Source organism: Theobroma cacao, chromosome 2 (genome assembly GCF_053813885.1).
Source record: "Theobroma cacao isolate CCN51 chromosome 2, ASM5381388v1, whole genome shotgun sequence".
Classification (NCBI taxonomy): Eukaryota; Viridiplantae; Streptophyta; class Magnoliopsida; order Malvales; family Malvaceae; genus Theobroma; species Theobroma cacao.
The window spans coordinates 4,681,800-4,703,860 of record NC_142640.1 but is presented as its reverse complement, the minus strand read 5'-3'; the positions used below and the strand labels follow the sequence as shown (position 1 = coordinate 4,703,860).

General features: G+C 36.3%; 3 protein-coding genes and 1 non-coding gene across 4 annotated transcripts; all 4 read right to left on the bottom strand.

Moving 5' to 3' along the window:
- Window positions 1-683: 683 nt before the first annotated feature.
- MGT6 (magnesium transporter 6) lies at window positions 684-6,792 on the bottom strand. Its single transcript, XM_007042218.3, has 4 exons — window positions 6,128-6,792; window positions 2,017-2,465; window positions 1,371-1,652; window positions 684-1,277 (listed from the first exon to the last, which is right to left on the bottom strand). Exons 1-4 carry the CDS (start codon window positions 6,492-6,494, stop codon window positions 999-1,001), a joined length of 1,377 nt encoding a protein of 458 aa, XP_007042280.1. The 5' UTR covers window positions 6,495-6,792; the 3' UTR covers window positions 684-998.
- Window positions 6,793-9,230: 2,438 nt separating this feature from the next.
- CPSF73-I (cleavage and polyadenylation specificity factor 73-I) lies at window positions 9,231-12,169 on the bottom strand. The gene is made up of 5 exons (XM_007042217.3): window positions 11,860-12,169; window positions 11,659-11,756; window positions 11,515-11,560; window positions 11,278-11,427; window positions 9,231-11,126 (listed from the first exon to the last, which is right to left on the bottom strand). The coding sequence occupies exons 1-5, from the start codon at window positions 12,007-12,009 to the stop codon at window positions 9,486-9,488; spliced, it is 2,085 nt and encodes a 694-aa protein (XP_007042279.1). The 5' UTR covers window positions 12,010-12,169; the 3' UTR covers window positions 9,231-9,485.
- A 116-nt stretch (window positions 12,170-12,285) lies between these two features.
- Window positions 12,286-12,359, bottom strand: TRNAR-UCG (transfer RNA arginine (anticodon UCG)). The gene has a single exon. It is a non-coding gene; the product is annotated as a tRNA-Arg (tRNA).
- Window positions 12,360-12,663: 304 nt separating this feature from the next.
- Window positions 12,664-22,014, bottom strand: LOC18607832 (phospholipase D delta-like). The gene is made up of 11 exons (XM_007042216.3): window positions 21,111-22,014; window positions 19,195-20,181; window positions 18,632-18,748; window positions 18,255-18,449; window positions 16,338-16,610; window positions 16,170-16,238; window positions 15,861-16,008; window positions 15,029-15,177; window positions 13,984-14,157; window positions 13,374-13,571; window positions 12,664-13,139 (listed from the first exon to the last, which is right to left on the bottom strand). Exons 2-11 carry the CDS (start codon window positions 20,122-20,124, stop codon window positions 12,846-12,848), a joined length of 2,547 nt encoding a protein of 848 aa, XP_007042278.3. The 5' UTR covers window positions 20,125-20,181; window positions 21,111-22,014; the 3' UTR covers window positions 12,664-12,845.
- Window positions 22,015-22,061: the final 47 nt, after the last annotated feature.

Below are 22,061 nucleotides of genomic sequence, written 5' to 3'. Positions count from 1 at the left end.
ACATTTATTGCGGAATAAATGGGTGCAAGCATAAAGGTTTTCGACAGCGTTTCAATATGGTCCACCTGCCATTACTAGGCCATTTTCTTGCATTGCCCGATGCTTTTTGTTTCTTTCATTGATATTTCTAGCAAAAAGGAAAGCAACAAGTTGCAGGGCCAACAAGATACAGTCAGATAGGAAAGGATCTGACTCTCTCCAATAATTTTGTACTGGTACTACTAATTGTCCTCTCTAACCAAAACCCTTTTTAGTACACATATTCTAAAAAAATTTCATAGGCTAATGTTTCTTGCACTCATTCATTACTATTTAAATGCTGATGAAAACCATACTTTGAATGAAAATCACATTTGAACGGCCTTCTAGAGGCATTAAATATTTACCTTATTAGAATTGAGAAAGGTACCTTAGAAGATCTAAACTTTGGGTGCAAAATGGGGTACCCCAGAGTAATGAATTCGTGATTCATGTTGTCTTGAGGCACCTAACACACCCTACATGAAGTGGAAGAACATCAGCTCTGGTACAGAACCCTGTAATTTACATAAATTTTTAGCTATTAAGTTGCAATAGGTTTGTCAAGGAAGGGTGACCAGTGACCACAAATATCAGAAAAAGCATGACTGTTAGAAGCAATCATATGGCTGAGACAGGAATGCAAGCATTTTCAGTACAGAAAATAAAAAACGGTGTGCTTGCCCTACCACATTTATTGGCAACCGTTTCTTCGTGCAGAAAGCTTGGTTCTCATTCAGGGGAAAACACCAGAATAAATGTAAAACTAGCTATCAAGATGCACATTGATATGGTACATATCATGCAATGTACGTCCACATTGTACACTTAAAACATGTACCAGAAAACTTGGATACTGGCCCTTGTATTCTGTATATACTTCAACGGCATCCCATTGCTGGGATCCATAAATAAGCTAATATATTTTATAGATCTGAATTAGTAAGAATATACGGCTATAGTTGATGATGAGGATGACTTTAAGAACCAAGCAGTTTCTTCCATCTGGCATACCCTAGGATAAGCAGGAAAATCAACACACACCCTGCTGTAACACCTCCAACAAAGAGTTCAAATATCCCATCCTTGTTGTACAATGTACAAGGGATGTTCATACCAAACCACCCAGCTACCAAAGTTTCAACAGCTACAGCAAACGATGCAATGGTCAATGTCAATTGAAGTTGAATGAGTTCATTTCGCTGGTTGTCAAGTTGGATATTGACATAGTCTTCTGTATCATCAATATATTCACGAACCTGCAAATCCAACACAGGAAATGGTACTTGATATCAAGTCAAGGAGATGAAACCAGATACATTCATTCCACCATAGTAAAGACAAATACTCACAGATAATATCTTGTTACGTGTTCCATCCAGCTGCATGAAATAAGCCTCAAGCAACATCTCCAAATCCTCGACATCATCGTCATCCAAATTGTGGCTGCTCACCAAACTTGCACTCCTGTGTGAACCAAGTCGAGGTAGATGGGTTGTAGTAGTACTGATGCTATTTGAAACTGCAGCTCCTGACAGAGCCTCGGATTGCTGATTTTGGATCCACTTTCTTGTTAAATACAAATGAGACATATCTTCATTGTCATCCAGTAGATGTTCAATTTCATCCCTCACCTGACATTTCACAGGTGTTCATTAATGCTTCACACATATAAAATAACATATAAATAAATGATGCAGTGTCAATAGGTTACATCTGTTAATAAATCATCTACATGCTTTCATTGTAAAATCGTCTATAGAAAATAGTGGAGATTCATCAGATGCCTTGGGAAGTTGCATCCCACATTCTTATTATTCTGACTCTAATAAGATAAAAACTCTTTTGGCAGAATAAAGTAGGAGAGTTTTCATGTAATTGGTCTTCCCTCCCTCACACACATGCACTCATGCACACACACTCCAGATCCAGATAAGGAGAATTCTCTGTATTAGCAACAACTAGAACGTTGACAGAAACAACAGGCATCAAAGATACCTTTTGTACACGTGCAAGAAGACGAGTGAGATTACTTTTCAAACTCCGCACATGTTCAAGATTCTTGGTACTGACATTTCTGGCCAGTTCATCCAAGATGGGATAAGCATCTCTCTCAAGTTCTGCCACACTCTTGTCCAAAAATGAGCAGACAACCTCTAAAGCTATCTCCAGAACCTGAAACTCAAACGGAAGTTCACACTGCAAACCCTCCATGGCTTCTGGAACCGGTAACCACTGTCTACCAGTTGATACATGCATTTCACTATCATTTACATCCATTGCACCTGCTCCTTGGATCTTACATGCACTTTTATGAGGAAGTTGTTGTCTTAGTTGATCTACAAATTGAAGAACCTCCTGTTGGAGTGGATCCAGTATAAGAACTTCTTCGGCTGTAACTATAGCCTTTATAAACTCTAAATTGACAACCATAGCTTTCTCCCTGGCTGGAAAAGTTAAAAAAGAATCTCAGAATCCTTTTAAAGAAAAATCCTTAACTCTTTCAAAGATAATAATGACTAAATAGAGCATCCACTGTTCTTAATTGTTTGATACATTTATCAATATAATGAAATAAGATCAAAGCACAACACAGATTGGTATAAGAAAAAATGAATAGACACTAAGTGAGAGAGTACAAAACAGAACAATATTTTCCACCATTCCTCCTTGGAGAGCAGACAAAACTATAAAAGAAACAGAGCAAGCAGAGCAACAAACAGCACATTATGGGTGTAAAAGAACCGAGCTTAGCCAAGCTTAGATATGTTTGGGCTTGGCTCGTTTACCATGAAAGACATTCAAGCTTGAATGGATTTTTGAATTTATTGTTCAACCTCCACTCAGTAAGTTCCAGATTCCCATTTTCTTTTTGTTTTCATTGATTTCTCACCACCAAACAATCTACTATCAAATTAACAAGTTTCAATTGGGCATAAAATTCTTAACAAAGCAATAAATTGCAAGTATTAATAAGAGTCAAATAGATCAAAATTGCAACTTTGTTTAACAAACTAACAATCAGATTATATTTACCCATCAAACATTGAAACCTAACCCAAGGAAGTAAGAGAGATAAAGTGACAATCTGGCTTCACAAGCTGCTTCAGATGCAAGCATATCACCACTCCAACTCATATATGGTCCTCAATTTCTTCCTTTCCTCGTCTATGAGTGAGGGCAAAGGGCAACATCAAATGATTTTGAGAGGGGTAGGTTCAAGCTTATTTGTAAAGAATGTAAAGGAGAATCAAAGGGATTAAGGTGAGGATTAAGGAGAGAAAATGGAAGGAAGGATAGCTACTGTGTCATGGTGCAAGAAGATGAAGAGACAAAAGCTGCATCGCAGAACAAGAAAAAGCCCCAGAGGGTAAGCAGAGAAGCCGCTGGCAAGCCAAATGGAAAGGGTAAGGGAACAAAAATTCTGAGAAAATGGCAACGTTGTGAATGGCAGAAAGGGTTTTAGGTTTGAAGTGGTCAATTTCCAATGACACCTCTAAACAAGCTTTAAACGAGTTTGTTCACAAACTTAAAGAGCTGAGCTCATCGATGTTTGAACTTGGCTTGTTTATTAAATGAGCTCTAAAATGTTGTTCAAGTTCATTCATTTATTTTGTTAAACAAACATAAACGAACCTAACCCAAGCTTATTCACAAGCTTTTTATTGAAAGTACTGGTTCACTTACATTACACCCCTACAGCACATTACCCCATGCTTGATTATCATAGCTACATATTTGTATAGCATCACTCGCAACAAGATTTCAAATAACTCTTTTTTTGAAAGACAAGATTTCAAATAACTGAGCAACTTATATGATTAAGCATGACAGGGTCACTTATTATGATCATTGAAATCAATTGAACAATACAAACAACTATCATTGTTCTTAACAGTTTAACAAAAACCAACTTTTACAGTGCCTAACATTGGAGTTTTTCTACTTAGATCCCCTTGAACATTATAGTCAGCTTATTATCATGAGCTTCATTCAGAATGAAAGCATACTAACCATTAACTACCACCTAGGAACTTAAAAAGTGCAATCTCTTCCCTCTACAAAATCAAATTAAAAATCAAAACAATCAACAGAGAGTAACAATATTCATTGAAGAGTTGGCAAGGAACCAAGAACAAGAGAATTACCTTAATCAACATGCAAGGCTGGTAGTCACAGAACCACTTTGAATAGACAATTCATAACTAATATCAGCATTTAAGGTTTGTTTGGATATATAACAAGCAACACAACTTAAAAAGCCATTCGGTTTAGTGGCATTCTTTTCTTCTCTTGGATAATTGAATTTTTTATTCATGATCCAAAAGAAGCAGGAATGTCTTGCTATAAATCAAAACATTAGGCCAAAGCCTTAAAAAAGTAAGCTACCCAACTACCCAGCTATACAGATTCCCATCTTTTACACAGGTCAACATACATTGCGTTAGAAATGATGTTTGGTAGAGAATTTAGTCTAGTTCTAATACATTGTGTTAGAAAGAAAGCTACCCAACAACCCAGCTATACACATTCCCCATCTTCTACTCAGGTCAATATACATTGTGTTATCAATGATGTTTGGTAGAGAGTTTAGTCTAGTTCTAATATCATCAGCTATGAGGTTGAAGATTTCTTCAAGGCTCTGAGATCAAGTTGTGTGCTTCCTGGCATTTCATGCCCTCCAAATATGGTAAATATAAGCAGTCCAAGCCAATCGTAGTAAGATAGAAGGGAAAGACTTCCCTCTCATATTTGGAAACTGCCCAGTCCAACTCAGCATTCCAACCTCCTGAGCTCCTCTGAATACCTGAGACTAGCAAACTCTAGACCATATAGTTTTTGAGTAATTGCAACTAAAAAACAAATGATCCCTGCTCTCCTCCTCAGACTTGCAAAGATAACACATAGTAGTCTAAACAGAAACTCCCCACCCATGAAATCTAGCAAGAGTGCTTAATGTATCCAATATTGCCAGCAAAGCAATAAAAGAAAACTTAGGAACATTTAAAGGGAACCAAATCAATTTAGTGGCATTCATTTCTGACCAATGCGTTTTCTATCTAACTTTCAAAAAGAACCTTCAAACCAAAAAAAATGAAAACTCTTTAAAACTGTTATCCTCTCCACTACTTCGAAGATAGTTGATATCTCCACTATTTTCACCAATGGTTAAGATTTGGCCATGTCACCTTTTTTTCTTTTTTCAGAAGCAAAATACAATGAAAAAGAAATCCTACCAGATTTACTCTAATTACTCTCCCTCTCCTCCTGAAAAAAAGAAAATTGCTCTCCCTCATCATTCTTTTTCTTAATCAAGTGCTCAAGTAAAAATGTTCTCCTTCCTTGCTGGATTAGCAACGAACAACAAAGCAAAATAAAAGAAATACAAACCCAAAAAGAATCAATTTAAAAGACAAACCATTACAGAGGACAGCAGGACGCAATTAAGCAACAATTTCCTCTGCCTCTTTCTCCTATTGGTTTTCTATCTCTTAGTTTAGTGGTTCTTTCACTTTTTTTTCAGCAAATTTCATCCTCCAATAGGGTTCATAGTGTTTATGGGTTCACAGCAACCTAGTTTTTGGAGTCAGATAAAAGAAGCCTTTCCCTTTGACATCTTCCAGCATGATGAAAAATAAAAAAGAAAACCAAGGAAAAAATAAGGGAGCTAGAAATTCAAAATGAATATAGCTAAAATGTAAGAGAGATATTCTTTTTCATTGTGAAAAGATAACAAGATAATGTGGCAAAATCCTAACGGTAGGTGAAAGAGTGGAGATAGCCACTATTTACTAAGTAGTTCAGAGGATCCTCTCCCTCTAGGGATACCTGAAAAGCCTCATCTAAGCAGCAGATGCAATTCCACTCTAAATTCACAGTTTATTCCACTTCCTAGTTCCTACTTGCATGCTAATAGAACCCTGAATTCTCAGTTTAAAAAAAGGAACATTAAATCAGCCCAATAAGGAAATCAATTACCTTGCAATCTGCAAGGTGAACCGATTAACTCTAATCACAATTTCAATTAAAAACAATTAATCAGACCATCAAAACAGCAACTCTTTAATAAATTTAAAAAGAGAACAAAGGAGTTTAAGTTTAAACATACCAAGAATAGTGGAGGAGTGAGAGAAGACAGGGCCAAGAATCCTCAAATCCCTAGCAGGAATCGAAGCTCTTTCAATTATCGTACTCTTATCGTATTCCACCAACTCCGAAATCCCCATCGTATCAAATCTCATCCATAGCTTTGCCCCCGCCGCCTTCTTCTTCCCCTTCCCCGCCGCTCCCACCGCACCACCACCACCGCCACCGCCAATCAAATTACCTGCGCTCGGAGGCGGAGGTGAAGATGAAGAAGCGGCTCCAGCGGGCGGCGGAGGGGGCGTCGGCGTCGGCGGTTGTGGGACCGTAGTGGATTTCGGACGCCGTCGCCGAGTGGAGGAGCGGCGGAATGAGAAGGGGCCTTTGCCCATTGAAACTCTCTATCCTACAAATCTTTTGTGTTTTCTTTTTTTCTTTTGATCTTGAATTAAGGGGCCATGAAATTTAGGGGAAAGCTGGGAGGAGATTTGTCCTTTTTCCGTTCTGATTCCGATTCTTCTTCTTCTTCCATAAACGAATCAGTTTTGACTTTCTTTTTGGTGTATTTAATTTGTTTATTCAGGCGGGGCGGAGTGGAGGGAAGATTGTTGCAGGGTTAAATGCCCCTGCTGTTTTTATAATTTCATTTTCAGTCAAGAAATAGCTCATCTTTTTCTTTAAATTTTGTTTGGTTGAGAGTTGAGACAAGCCAACCCACGCTTTTTGTTAATTGTTGGATCGGCTTTGCTTTCCTATTCACGCTTTTTTCTGTTTGATTTGTCTAATTTGTTCGACTATTTCTCTAATCTTTTTAATCATGACCTTAAATAAAAAAAACTTTAAATTTGGTATTTTTTTAAATTTTATTAACCTTTAAACTATATCGTCATGAATTCACGTTTTTATTTATCGTAACATTCTACCTTACTATTCTTGTTTTAAATTGAAAAATATACTTATTATGTGAAAAATTTTATTTATAAATTTAAGATTAATCTCATCATTTGTTGTTGTAAGATACGTGATAATATTGTTTAGTTTGAATCAAATATTAATTTATTCTAATTAAGTGTCACATTCCTTGATGTAGTGAACAAAATTTTAATAAATTAATGGATCTAATTTAATTAGAAAAAAGTACTAATCCAGCTAGATTTCATTATTCTTTTTATGGAAGCGCATAAACATGATGTTTAGGTGATATTTGGTATTTTACAATGCAATATAATTACAAACAATGTGATTATATAGAAAATAACATTACAGTGTTTGGTATACAAGTAAAATAATAATTAAAATGCAGAGAATATAACATTGCAACATTTAGTTTACAAGTATTTTACTAAGAATGTAATGTTAATTTTCAAAATTAATCATATTTATTAAAATATAAGTTTAATATACTTATATTTTTTATTATTAACTTTTATATAATATCATCTCTTAAATATATTTTTAATGTCATATATTTTATTTTTATTTCTTATTATAATCTTATATTTTTTATTTTTCAATATAATTTTTTATATTATATATTTTATTTTAATTTCTTTTACTTATATTATATAAATTTTAATTTTTTATAGTTTATTTTATTTTAATTTTTTATTTTTATATTATATATTTTATTTTAATTATAACGTTACAAAATGTTTTTAATAAAGTTGAAAGGTAAGAGTGTTTTTAAAAATTTTACAGAGTGACTGCAATCACATTACATCCCTTGATTGTAATGTGATTGTATTGCAATCTTACTTGATCTGTTACAAAACAAATATTATAATGTAATTTAATTGAACACATTATAAAAAATGTGTTCTCACTTTTCTCGTACCAAACGTTATCTTTTCGTTATTCAGCTCACAATTATAATATAATAATAATTAATTTGTGCTTAAGAAAATTTTAGTACGTATTGTCAATCACAAATTTTAATATTATGTTTTAATAAATAAATATATATACATATATATAGTCATCCAACAACCCAGTTTTGTGTTGTCAACAAACATGTGAAACGACAAGAAGAAATCAACGTCAAAAAAGGCAAACGACAAACAACATGTTGATGTTGGATTAAACCATCCAGGTTTTCTCTTTTTGTGTTAACCAAACCATTGGAGTGTTAAATCCTAACAATTTTGTCTGAAAAGAGTTATTGCTTTCAAAGAAAAAGGCAGGGAGCTATAGAGACATGATGCATACTGCTAAACCACTTATAGGCTTTGAACTCAGTTTGAATAACACCATTTGAGTTTGATATTTCATACCCATTATTTTTCTGGGATCACTTTGCTTAGAGGGACCACCATGAAAAGAAAGTCCTTTGCGCTTGCTGACATGTGAACATGTGCAGTCCTGCTTAGAGTTTGGCTACTTGGTTAATAATATACCAAGTAAATAACTAATGAAATGCGGATTGTTCCAGACTAAGTTGTTCTTATATGCAACACTGCAACTTGCTAGCTAATCTATATGTAAACCAGAGCAACACTAAGCACGGTTTTTATTTAATAGCAAGAGCTTGATTGTGCACAATCGTTTATTTTTTTTATTTCACAAGATGGAAACCGATGTATTTAGTGAACACACTATTGTTTATAATACAAATAATAAATATTATCCTACAATGATGTATACATCATCTGTTCTTATTCAGACAGGTTTTATTGTTAGTTTAGGTCTGAAATCATGTACATCCAATAATATCATTTTTCTAACCAGAGCATGCTTGATCGACCAATAGCATTATCAGCAACAAGACAAATAAACAATCTCAAAGGAAATATGGTCATATGAAATTGGAGATTAGCTCAATAACATAATGCAGCAAAGGCAGGCTCATGGTCAAGCAGCCAATATCAACAACAAAAGATCATCCAGACCAAAACTACCGACATCTTGCAGATTGAAGCTGAAAAAAATACCACTAGCTAGCATTTCAAGTTTCAATTAGTATATGCCCAATAGACGTTGTAAACTACCGGTTAAATGAATTTAATATGAGATGATCATTATACTATCATCATAAAAAAAGCAATAATGGATACTTGGTTTTTAATTAACCACCAGCATAGGTATATCAAACTCATCTATCCCTGTTTCACACAGAGAGAAAACCATGAATCTTACAAGATCAGATAGCTAGAACTTAAAGTGATGATGAAATCTTGAAAATGAACAACATAGAGCTAATATAAACGGACAACTACAATTTTATGACCTGCTTCAGTACTAAGCTGTACAAACTAGGAATCAATGCTTGGTAATAACTATGGCAAATAATTAAAATATGCCTTGCGTTATTGGCAAATCCAAAATTTATCTTCAAAGTTAAGCACATTAAAAGAGGGAATCAATAGATCAAAAGATAATGGAAAAAACTAAGATGCAGAGAGAGGGATTGGCTTTACTGCACTTTGAATTCGCCGAAAAGCTGTCTTTACTCTCTCCTTAAGACCTTCATTTTCACTCTCAACATCCCCACTCTGTTTATCAAGATGAGCTACATTCCCGTCCACACTTATCATAAGCTTTCCATTTTCTCCTAATTTGACATCCCCAAAGAGTGAAACTAGGAGTGCATGAATAACTTTTTCTGCCTTTTTCCCATTTTCTTCTTCCATTTTCACAGCCTCAGATTCAACTACTACCTTGGGGATCTCTCGGCTAATGTTCAGAACCAAAGCTACAATGGAATCTGACACCATGTCACTTATAGGATCTGATGTCCAATGCAATGAAATATGCTTATCTGAATCCTGCTTCACAGTCACTCTATCATGCACCCGCAATGTTGGAACCCCAGATTCTTCATCTGTTGATGATTCCACACTCTCATATATCTGCTCAAGTCGATGCTTTATCACACCAAAGGCACCAGCAAATGGGATAGTAATCCTCTGAGTGATATTAGCTGTTGATAGCTGTGAGAAGATATGAATATCATCAGGAGCCATTATCTGGTACGTGAAACCTTTCTTTACCAGAACACCACTGACAGTTTCACCTACTTCTGGGGTCTTTTCAGCCAATCTTCCAATGGTCTTAGCCATTTTCTCTGAGTTAAAATACATCTCAACAGACTGACAATTCTTAGGGGTAATGATTTTGGTGTTGCCATCGGTCAACTCGGTAATAAGCTTCTGTTTGAGTCTCCCCATCTCATTTGCTTCTCCATGAACAAGAATTATGTTGGGAGGCATGAGCTCTTTCAAAAATGTACTAGTCTGCGCATAGTCTGCATGGGCAGAGAATGAAATGTAATGAACCTGCATGCAGAGTGGAGCAGTCAGACCATTCATGAGCGTGACTTCCTTTGGTTCATTAATAATTGTTTTTGCCAGTGTCCCTTCAACGACATAACCAGGTAAAATACAAGCATTTCTCTTATCAGAACACCACATGTCAAAGAGTTGGCGTGACAACCCACTCTGAAGTCCACCAGGACTTGCCATTACAACAGATGGGCCTACATCACTAAAATCCTCAATGCTATTTAATGGTGAAATGTGCTTGAACTTGAAGGGGTTTGAGTTTGCAAATTGGTTGCGAATTCTCTCATTCATGGAAAGTATGTATGTTTGATAAACAGCCATACACTTTTTTGCAAGTGGAGAGGCATAATATATTGGAATGTTATGAAGCTCAGGGTGGTTTGACCAATACTCATCAAGGATCAATAGAAGTTCTTGCGAACGACCAAGGGCAAATGCTGGAATTAGAACACGACCCCCTTGTGATATAGTAGAATGGACAGCATCAGTAAATCGCTTCTCCCGAATGTGTCGTGGTTGGTGGAGCTGGACACCATAAGTGGATTCAATTATGCATATATCGGGAGAGAACTGTGGGAGCTCAGCAGCACGGAGATGCCGGTCTTCTTCCCGAGAATAGTCTCCAGTGTAAAGGACTCGAACGCCAGCAATGTCAACCATAAACATGGCAGCACCAAGAACATGACCAGCAGTATAGCACCAAAATTTAATGCCATTTACTTCCACAGTTTGGTGGAAATCAATAACCTGCAGTCAAGCACATAAAAGAACAACACATTTTCAATCATTTACTGGTTTAATTTCAAAGCAAATCTAACAACATCAGAACCAGGTTTCACGGAAAGTACAACACCAGAACAGATGGAAATTAAACATTACCAAGTCTACGAATACATACCTCAATTTTATCCATGGAACGATTAATGTCTTGTTCGTCAAATAACATGTCTTCAACTGAAACTTTGCTCACTTTGACATAATCAGTCAGAATCAGCTTATAGATAGCCTTTGTTGCATGAGTCATAAAGACTCGGCCTCTGAATGTGGTCTGATAGAAATTTTAAAACATATTACTTTGAAAAAAAAAACACACATATGTAAACTTATACATTAATTCACTTGGAAAGAAACAAACCTTTTCCAGAAAGTACGGTAGGGATGCAGCATGATCCAAGTGAAAGCTGCACAAATACCAAAAGCAAGTGAAATATAACAATTAACTCTACCGACTAGCAGAATTGAAGGATATAAAAAAAATAAGAAGAAAAAAAAAACATACTGGGTGATAAGAAGGGCATCTATTGTTGACGGATCAATCTCATCGAAATACGGCAAAGCTGCCATACCCGAGTAACCAGGATGAATTCCACAATCAAACTATCATTTCAAGAAGAAAAAAGATTCATAGGAAAATTTGCAATCAAATAAGTTAATAAGCAAAACCCCATAAAAACAAGATTAAAAGAATTAGCAAGCATACCAGTACAGTTTTGCTTTTATAAGACATGTAAACACAAGAACGACCAACTTCATTGCCAGCCCCTAAAGGGGTTATAGTAAGCTGATCTCCTTCTCTTGTTAATGGCGCATCTCTTCTTTTAAGTGACGATGGCTGCCCTGTTGAAGCCATTTCTTCTCACTGAGAGAACTTACTTTCAGCAGCGAGCGTTTCGCTATGAATTTGAGCGGCAACTTAAATACAAAGTTCGAAGAAATTGATGAGCTTTCGCTTGCAAAGGAGCAGAGCTCTAAAACCCTAATTTGGTAGAGTATGGAGAGGGATCCGAGGCAACGGAGAACCGGGATGACAACGGTAAGGATAAGTTTGAAATCAAAGCCAAAGCCCAAGCTAATACTTGGGCCATTCGATTAACAAACGAGAGAACATAAAAGGCCCAAAAAATAACGACCACAGTGGGAGTCGAACCCACGACCTTCTGATCCGAAGTCAGACGCGCTAATCCACTGCGCTATGCGGTCTTTGAACGGTGATAAGTTGAGTAACTTAATAGCTAATAGATACTAAATATTGGTTTTCTAATATTGATACAAACAAATGCCAAAAAAAATAAATAAATAAATATGAAAACCGGGGCTGATATCAATTATGTGCCAGTAATAAGCCAGCACAGTTCATTAGTTGGGTCTAAATTCTCAAAACTGATTCATGGAATCACTATTAATGTCAAGACAGGAGAGCACGAATTCAATTTGTACAAGTTGTTTTCCGTCAATGGACATACAACAAAATAAGCAAGAAAAGGCAATCATCACAGCTGCCTGCTGCTGCAACTAGACAAAGGTTTCTTTTCAGGTCTTAACAATCATTACAACGTGATCATCACATGAATGCCTGACTTGTTATCCTCTCTTTTTAACTTTCCCGTAATGCTACATCCTTCAATCTTTGTATTAAGGTGGAAGTATATGTTTTGTTACTAAAACTTATTGGAGCTTACACTTGTGTTAAGTTGTTAGAACATCAGGAAGATTGGTGGATGCTCCAAGAACTTTACCACCGATATCAGGAAACGTTTCATAACCTGGCAATGGACCAACCGTCCCGTTTCTTCTGATTTTAATTGGATACAGCATCAAGTGTCCCCTCATTTCTCTGTAATCATCATCCACAAATGATTTCCAGTTACGTTTGGCAATCTTGTTAACAAGCTTTATACATTCCAGGCTTTGTGGTTCCCGGAAAGTATCCTCCAGTTTGCCAAGGTGTTCAGCCCACAGAGACATCCGATAACCATAAACCTACATCCAACAATACTGGTGCAACTCATAAATCTAAACAGGAATTTAGGCAAACATTAAATATATTTTATACCCCAGAGATATTATTCTCCATGCTCCAATGCCATTTTGTTTCCTTTGAAGCATATGCTAAAACAAATAAACCAAAAAAAAAAAATAGTAGTATATATAAATTACTGCCTGTTGTCTGGCATTCTCGAGTATTCAAAAGTGAACAGAGCCAGAATCCCAAACCTGGCCATGTGGGTGGGATTTCTTTGCTGCCCATGTGTAATTCGGTTGGTAAGCACCCATAGCTATTTCTGTGTCCCTTGAACCATCCAAGGATCTCTGGTTAATGTTTGCTGATCCCATGATCACATACTCATCATCAACTATCATCCCTTTGGCATGGACATAAATCATGAATCTGCGGAACTCTTGAGCCAATGCCTGTCAAAATATATAAGAAATTTCTAAAGTTAATCGAATACAGATGATCAAAGAAAAAAACCTATTCATTAAATAAAAGGTATTATTATGCTATAGGAGGACACTCTTGCTTGATAGAAGGCAAGTTGACATCAAATCCAGAGGTAATGCTATGCATAAAACAAGTTTAGCTTCAGTCATGTGGCAAAACAACAGCACAATACACCCTGTCAATCAGCCACACTTTGGAGGGTGTCACATCATTAACATTAGGAATTGGATAATTAGCTGCATTCCATTTTGGAAGCCATTTTACTTTGATTGCCAGAAAATATAACGTACATTTTGAATTTTAACCACAACCTAAAGTCATCATAAAGATTTTTGTAGTAGCAACCTCATATAATTCTCAGAGGAGATAAAAATAGCTTACCAGTGCACGGTTATCTGTTTGCTGATTTACCTGAGATGAACTTTCTGAAGAGGAAGGATCACGCTTACCGAGGCAATAGAAGTTCAAATAATCTTGTGGATGATATTGATCGGAAAGGCCTGATTTTTCGAGTTCTTGTGCAATGATTGAGTACATTACAGCCATTGTTTGTCCCTGAGTGCATTTAAACATCAAATAAAGCATAGATATTATGATAACTTGCGACTTGCCAACATGTTATCCAAAAGGTTTCGACATGGATAAGAAATAACATGCAGAAATGCAATTTGCTAATTTGCACATAAGAGCTTAATGAAGACATAGCTTTTTCTTCCCTCCTCCCTACCTTGGGGAATCTAAAACTATCATATAATATTTTGCATTTTCTTTTCAATAGTAAATGCACCACTCAAGCCAGGAAACCAACAGTTCAGTCTGCTTCTGGGTCTTAATTTTGCAGCCACTCAAGAAGTAAACCAAACTTCTATAATTTCTTAGATCCTCAACAAGGCAATGAAGAAAAGAACGCACCAAGAAATGGATAAAACTGGTGTTAGTTCTTTTCTACAGAAAATTCCTTGGTAATGCTGGAACCATAAATAATCATAGAGGTCCTTACGATTCTATGTTACAGGCTACTTCAAACAAGCTAAATTGGCATTGGATATTCTTTAATGTTCTACGTTTAGTTTATCCCCTCCACGTATGTGAAGTGCACATCCTTTAAATTATAGGCTTTGTTGAGCATGATTTCTATGTCCACATGCACCTTCTCAAAACAGAATTAATTCAAGAAAATTTGGATATGTTTTGCGTTTGCAAACAAACATAAGAGTTTGAGCGAAATGAACTTGACACCAACATTACTCAACAGCTAAAGGACAAAGTGGTCAATAGAAAATTCAAAGTATCATGAGATCCAAACTTTGCTATGCAGAAAATTATGGAGCCACAGATCAACCACATTTCAAAACTTCCTATTTTGGTTGACAGTGAAAGTTCGAATTTGTAGGGCATAATTCTTAATTTGAAGAAATTAGAGAACCTGCCAAAATAATATTTCCTGCACAGCATTGCTATTTGGCACACCCTCTGGCCACATAGGTATCACTATATACACGGAGAAACGCTCATTTGCACTGATTTTGCTGGCAATTTTCAGAGCCAATTCCATAGGGATTAAGTTATCAGCACCTGCTTATATAAAAAAAAATTCCCATTAAAGATTCATACATCTTAAATGCCACAAAGAACTGAAAGGCTTAATTTAGCTTGCCCAAAAATCAGAGTAAAATTATAAGCATGTCAAACTTATGTAAAAATCACAGATGTTAGCAGGGGAAACCCAAACAAAAATGAACCAAAAATGATTAAAGACAGCTCAAGATCAATTGTTAATTATCTTACAACTAAGCTACCACTGAGACTATAAGAAAAAAACCAAGCAATGCTAGCTGCAAAAAGAACAAACAATGCAATTACTCTAATTCTTTTTGGCCTAATGCATATACATGCCAAATGTACTCATATAAGAAAAGGAAAATAAGGGATGGTTATCTCAGAACCTACATAGTAGTCATGCATCTTTTGGCTATCTGGACGAAAGTCCACTGGTTTTATTGTTCTGAAGTTGGTTGGAGGATATAGAATACACCAATTACCATCAAAATAATATCAGATCGTAATTATATCACAACATATAGAAATAAAGGATAAATTCCAATCGATGTGCATACTTGTTCACACCTAACTGGAGAAGGAGGTGGACCAAGCCACAGCTAAATGGTAGCTGCACCTTTCCTCCAAAGACTAATCCCCAATCCACCCGCCAAAAGAAAAAAATGGAGAAGAGGTGATACTAGTCTACGATTGTTTACCTGCATTTTTGTATGATGGCCAATAATATGAAGACCCGAGGAAATATTGATTCTCTATATATATAAAGTGTTGTGCCGACCTTATTGCTTTTATATAAGCTGTATGGATGCTCCTGTCTACTTTCAAGTTCTTTCCACAGACAAGATTCTGCAGAAAAATACAAATCAGAATAACAAGGTTACTGATGTAAGTTCATTTGCAACAGGGTTTCACCTGGATGTAAAACTTAAAACACAAGCTAAATATACCTGGTAACAACTAAGAAGACTGTACATAACATAAGGCACTATAATAGGCCAGTTTCTAACCTGAGCTGCAGCTTGCTTAACATCCTTTGGAAATCCTTTTACAGATCCGGAATCGATAGACCGGAATACCTACCAAAATGAGAATTAACATTAATCACAATGGTATAGACTCTCATCAAGAAAAATAGAAGGGGTTGATGTTATTTTATAAGACTTATTCTGCCCAACCTGCACATGCCAATTCTCAGGGTCCTCTTCATCACAAACACGCACAATTTTGTCTCCATCAGAACCAGGAGAGGGAGATATTATCCATGAAATACGATCTACCCTTATCAAGGCCTCATCGTGCCAAGGAGTGACCTTTCTTAGCTTGAAGTCACGCCATTTTGCAGCCTTTCTCCATCTTTGTTCAAAGTTAGTCAATACATCATATGCAGCAGGACCCTCAATTTTGCAGTGTAGATCATGCCACGGTTGCCTCGGGCTTTGGGCATTAGACTATATTTCAAGAGTACCACTGTCAAAACCAATTCCACAGAATATGACAGAAATTTCTTCAAGCAGCAATCTAGAAACAACACCATGTACCAGTGAAATAGCCAGATGCATGGTGGACACTCAATCATTATCACCTAAATATGCCATTTAACATTTTTTTTTTTTTGAAAAGCAATATGCCATTTAACATTGACATGACAGTTATCTTTCAGTTTCCAACACAAAGTGAAGGAGAATACAAAACTAGGGAACCTTAGTACACCAGACAGTAAGCTTATATGAGCATGTAGCCTTACGCTTGAACAACTGCATGATTACCTAAAGGACCAGCAAAGATATGCTCAAGCATCTTGGATAATTGATTAAAACTAAATTGATGTTAATCACTATACTAATCGTAGAAGTCCTTGTCTATCTTTCAAGTTTTACCACAGGAAAATATAACTAATGTCATATCTCTATCCCCACCTTGCCCTCCAAAGCCTATTTAAACAATTAAACACCATGAAGAAAAACGTCTTCATCAGCTAAGTCCATTCCAGCAAAATAACTAAAAAATTTACACCTTTGGTCCAACACACTAATGCTAATACCAAGAAATTTTCTTTTATGTTGTCAAACTTTATTGGATTATGAAAATTTAATATCATGTTTAGTTTTTAGGATGGCCATCTAACCTAATACTATGTTTTATGTGCTTAGGATAGGCCTAACTTAACAGATGTACTCCCCCTCATGTGTAGGGACAACAGATCGAACATGTGCCAACTCATCATCGAGGGGACAATAACGGGGGGCAGCACCTGATGCCATGTTAAATTTTAGATGGGCATCCAACCTAAAACCAATTGATAATAGGTGGAGTGGCCCTTACTATGTTTATGTGTCTATGACACCCTAACTTAACAGATATGAGATTTCTTTATTACCACTAGTAAATTTTAGGTAAACTACAGCTTGAAATTCAAAGACTTCAAGTGAGAAGTCAAATTCCCTGTTCAAGTTGCCAATCTTTCTATGTACCGTATCAATCTGCTTCCCATCCAAAATCAGATTTAAGTATGTATATCTTAATGCACCCCATGACGCATATGAAAATATCTTCAGTTATGTCGGTCAACCTGCCAGCTACTTTTTCTGTTTTCCCCAAGAACCATTCTTCAACAATCCATCTACCAGCTATTGACTCTTCAGTTTACCACTCTCTGCTCCTTCCTTGTCTGCAATTCTCTTCCCAGAACCATATTACAAGACCACCCGAACTTCTAGAATATCAAGGTGGGCTAGGCAATGGCATCATAGATCTACGAGAATAAAACATAGTAGCTAACAACTTGCTCGTAGTAGATAAGTTCATATGTTTATCAGACTTAAAGCATTCGCAGAATGCAAGGTTTTCTTTTGAATAAGACTATAATCCTACATTGAAAACATTTTACATGAAAATATAAAAGATCCATTAATTAAAAGAAATTCAAGGTAAAGAAACTTCATCCTCTGTTAATCCCATCGTATTTCTATAATCTGACAAAAAGAAAAAACTGTTCTAAACCCCCATGTTTGCAGGGCAGAAACCAGTATCAACCAGAAATGTTAATGTACTCATGATCATGCAGAAAGTTTGCTGAGGAGAAAACCACTCACAGGAAATGTTGGATTATGAAAATCATCCTTGAAGACAGTGTCAAGATCATGAAAGAGACGGTGCTCAGGGGTGTCATATCTGCCATCACATAAATCTAGACCACCAATGAAAGCAGTTATTTTCCGATTATTTCCTGAAGCTTGGGTGTCAAGAAGCACGCATTTCTGATGATGTGTGAAAAGGGTTCCCACAACCTGGACTAGAAGGAACCATTCAAGCCATGGATAAAACAACAAATCAACTGTGTAGCCATCTAGATATGACCAATACATAATAGTAAAAATCTTTCATGAATAAACTAGCATCCAAGCAGTAAACAGAAGCACAGTCACATTACTAATACATGGTTCCAAATTCAAAGAAATAAGTTCCTTACCTGTTGCTTGAAAAAACTAAGCTTGTTGCTTGCATAACGAGGAGCAAGCACACAACGAACACTTGAGTGTTTGAAAAATCTTTTAGTCTCTTCATCATGAGTCTGCATAACACCTACCTGCATTCAAGGCTAACATCATTCATGATGCATCTATGGCTAAATAAAACTTGCAAATGAATATATCATTCCACCGGTTTATCTGCTTAAGTGGTGTACATAGGTTAAGAGTGGTTTGGGAATGCAGCAATACCATTACAAAAACGCTTCAAGGGTTTGTGTAAGCTTATTCATAGAAATGACATCAACTGCGCTTAAATCAATCTCTTCTGTCAACTTGTGGTTTTTTTTTTTTTTTTTGGGAAAGAGTGGATATTTAATTTCACTGAAAAATCATGCTTGAACATAAAAATTGCTCACAAAATCAGTTTAAAATGCTTATTTACCTATTAGGTTACATGACTTAGCCCAATATTATGGAAAAAATGCTCTCTAACATGAAGCTAAATGATACTATAAATTGCAAATACAAACTACTAGAAATGTTGATTAGTCATGAACTGTACCGTTTTCAAGAGACCCCTGTCATGCGAAGTTTTATCATCCCATATCAGCATAACCACACGGACCCCTTCTTGCGACTTGTATTTCAATAACTCTCCCAAAGAAAGCTGCCCTCCATTAGGTAAAGGCTTTGTTGGTTCCCTCACAAGTTTTATAGGATGATAGACAGACCAACCAACTATATATATGAGGTGATGTGCTTCTAGAATGGCATGGCATATGTCTTCCCAGCATTTGCCTTGCTGATAAACTTTTCCACCATCAAGTAAAATTTCAGGTAGCAAAGAATCAGGTACATGAGCATCTTGATAAAGGGTCACACTTCCTCCTTTACGGAGAGGGAAATACGTATTGGGGACTCCCATGTAATCTGGTCCAGTCCCAACGCCATGTTGATATAGAGGGTTTTGTCCCATTGGCCTAAACTGAAGAGAAACATGAATTTCAGGATAGGGTTTCAAACAATTCCCAAAATGACCAATAATGGGGAACCAATCGTTAATTTCATGTCCTGGAAGGACTTTTTCAACAGCTATCTCAACTACTCCTATAAGTTGAGCACCAAGAACATCATTATCCTTAACATGAAACTCAATTTTTACTACAGGATGTGCAACTGGCACAATGAAATGTTCATCCCACAGGGGGTTCTCACAATTGGCAATTATTCTAGTTTGAGCAACTGTAGCCCCTGCAAGGCAAACAGATACATAAGGGTCACTGGTAATCATAGACTGCCTGCCCGAGGCCTTAGGTTTTTTTCGAAAGTAAGTGTCACAAGTTCCAAACATAGTGAAAAATCTCCTCATTCTTTCTGAAGCTAAATCCATATTTGGAAGAGATTTAGCCTCTATAATCCACAAGTCAAGTTCACCATGAAGAAAAGTGGTTTCCCCAATGGCCCTGCTGCTTCCAGTACTGTCACGACCCATTCTGACTAGGGAATTAAGCAAATAACAAATTGCTGAAGCATCTCAATTTTGCCAAACCTGAACCAAGAACATCAAGCCATAATAAACTTTAGGAGTGCGAGAGAAGTGGAATTCTTTGTCTGGAGTCTTAACTCAAAGAAGATCCATCAAGTCCTTTTAACATATGATACTTATATCTGAAAGCTAACGAGCATCTCTAATTGAACAAAAACCTCATGTTTGAAGGATGCAATCTGTTAATCATCACAATCAAGCAGTCAAACATAATGAAATATTCGAGAAATTTTTTTATTTTCCAGAACCATTATTCAGAGGCACTGTTCTGCAAGCTGATCCAAGAATTATCCTTGCTAATAAGAAAAAGGATTTAGATTTGACAGCACTATCACTCAAGCACTGGCATACACACACACATCCATTGGAGGAATACAGAAAAATTTGTACTTTCTGCATACACAAATATAAAAAGGATCTTGAACATAATGAGCGCAGACTCTCATTGATGAAATGCACATAATATACCCTTGCATATGCAGTATAGTTGAAGTAAACAATTTGCCTTAATTTAAAGTTACATAAAAGGGCCAAAATTGGACATCAAGGATAATGCAGACATTCAATTCTGGCCTTGCAAATGATGGATACTTATCTGCTGTAATTTCATAAAAAATGGAACATGTCAGATCATTTTCATATAAGCATATTTTCTGATCCTAATTTGACCATAATCATAAAAAAGATGAAAAAATAAAAGAAAAAGGGTTTATCAACTTATGGGAAAAATTACAAGTAATAGATCAAACTTACCAAACAAAAATCAATACTTTGTATTGGCAATTTGTCAATATTAGAACCACCAGAATCAAAGGCAACAGAATTCAAAATCAAACACAAATAAAAGGAACTAACCCACTTAAAGTTATGGATTGCATATTTAATATTTTGCATTAACTATAGCATTAAGATCATTCTTGGGAAAGAATCACCTGAAGAAGAGTAGAGGAGAAGAGGAACATAGTGGAAGGGGGATTGCTTCAGCCACAATTTCCTTTGGGCTTTGTTTTAAGAGAGTTGAAGCGAATATGGCGGGAAATATAAGGCAAAGAATGGTTTCGGTTGGAACTTGGAACCCATTCTCCCTAACTAACGAACACCCTTGCTTACCCGAACTAAACGCCTGATTGGAATTTGGATGTTCCCCTCCCTCCCATAGAACAAATGTCGATTTTTCTAAACATTTTTCCAAAATTATGAATTATGATGTCTTTCTTCACCTGACTTAGGAAGACAGGACAAGCCTTCATCAGTCCTTCATATTGAACCTCTTGCCCTTCCAATTCCATATTTCGTTTTCTCCACCCATTGGACGTGAAAAAGAAATGCTTTTAATCACAAATAGTAGTGATAGTGAAAAATTAAGGTGGGTACTCAAACTACTATTCCATTTCCTTGGAACCTTTCCATACAGCGTGGACCAGTCCTTAATCCTCAAGTTTAAGTGTGACAAGGATTTTCTCCGAGGAAAATGCACTTGGAGACTTCAGTCTTTTGGCAAAACCCAACCCCAGAAATCAATAAACAAAAAGACTGATCAAGCATATTATAACTCTCAAGTGCCTCAACTGCTCCATCATTTCCGATGAAGGATCTGAAAGCTTTTGAATTTGGTGGACCAAAAAATCATGGAAACTTGGCCCATCCAAAAGGAAAAAAGCTGGCCAGGTTCCCTCTTCAGGTTGGCTTCCATATACTAAAAAGAAGGGTATCAAAATTAACGATAGGATCATTCTTTCCCAAGAGAAAGACAAAGCAGCGGATACGAGACTCACAACTCGAGCACAAAGAAAAGCGCCTATTTCGTTCACGTTATTCGGCAAGGAGAACGACGATGGGGTTGATGTTGATGAGTTTAGGTTGCGTTCAATGCACGAATGGGA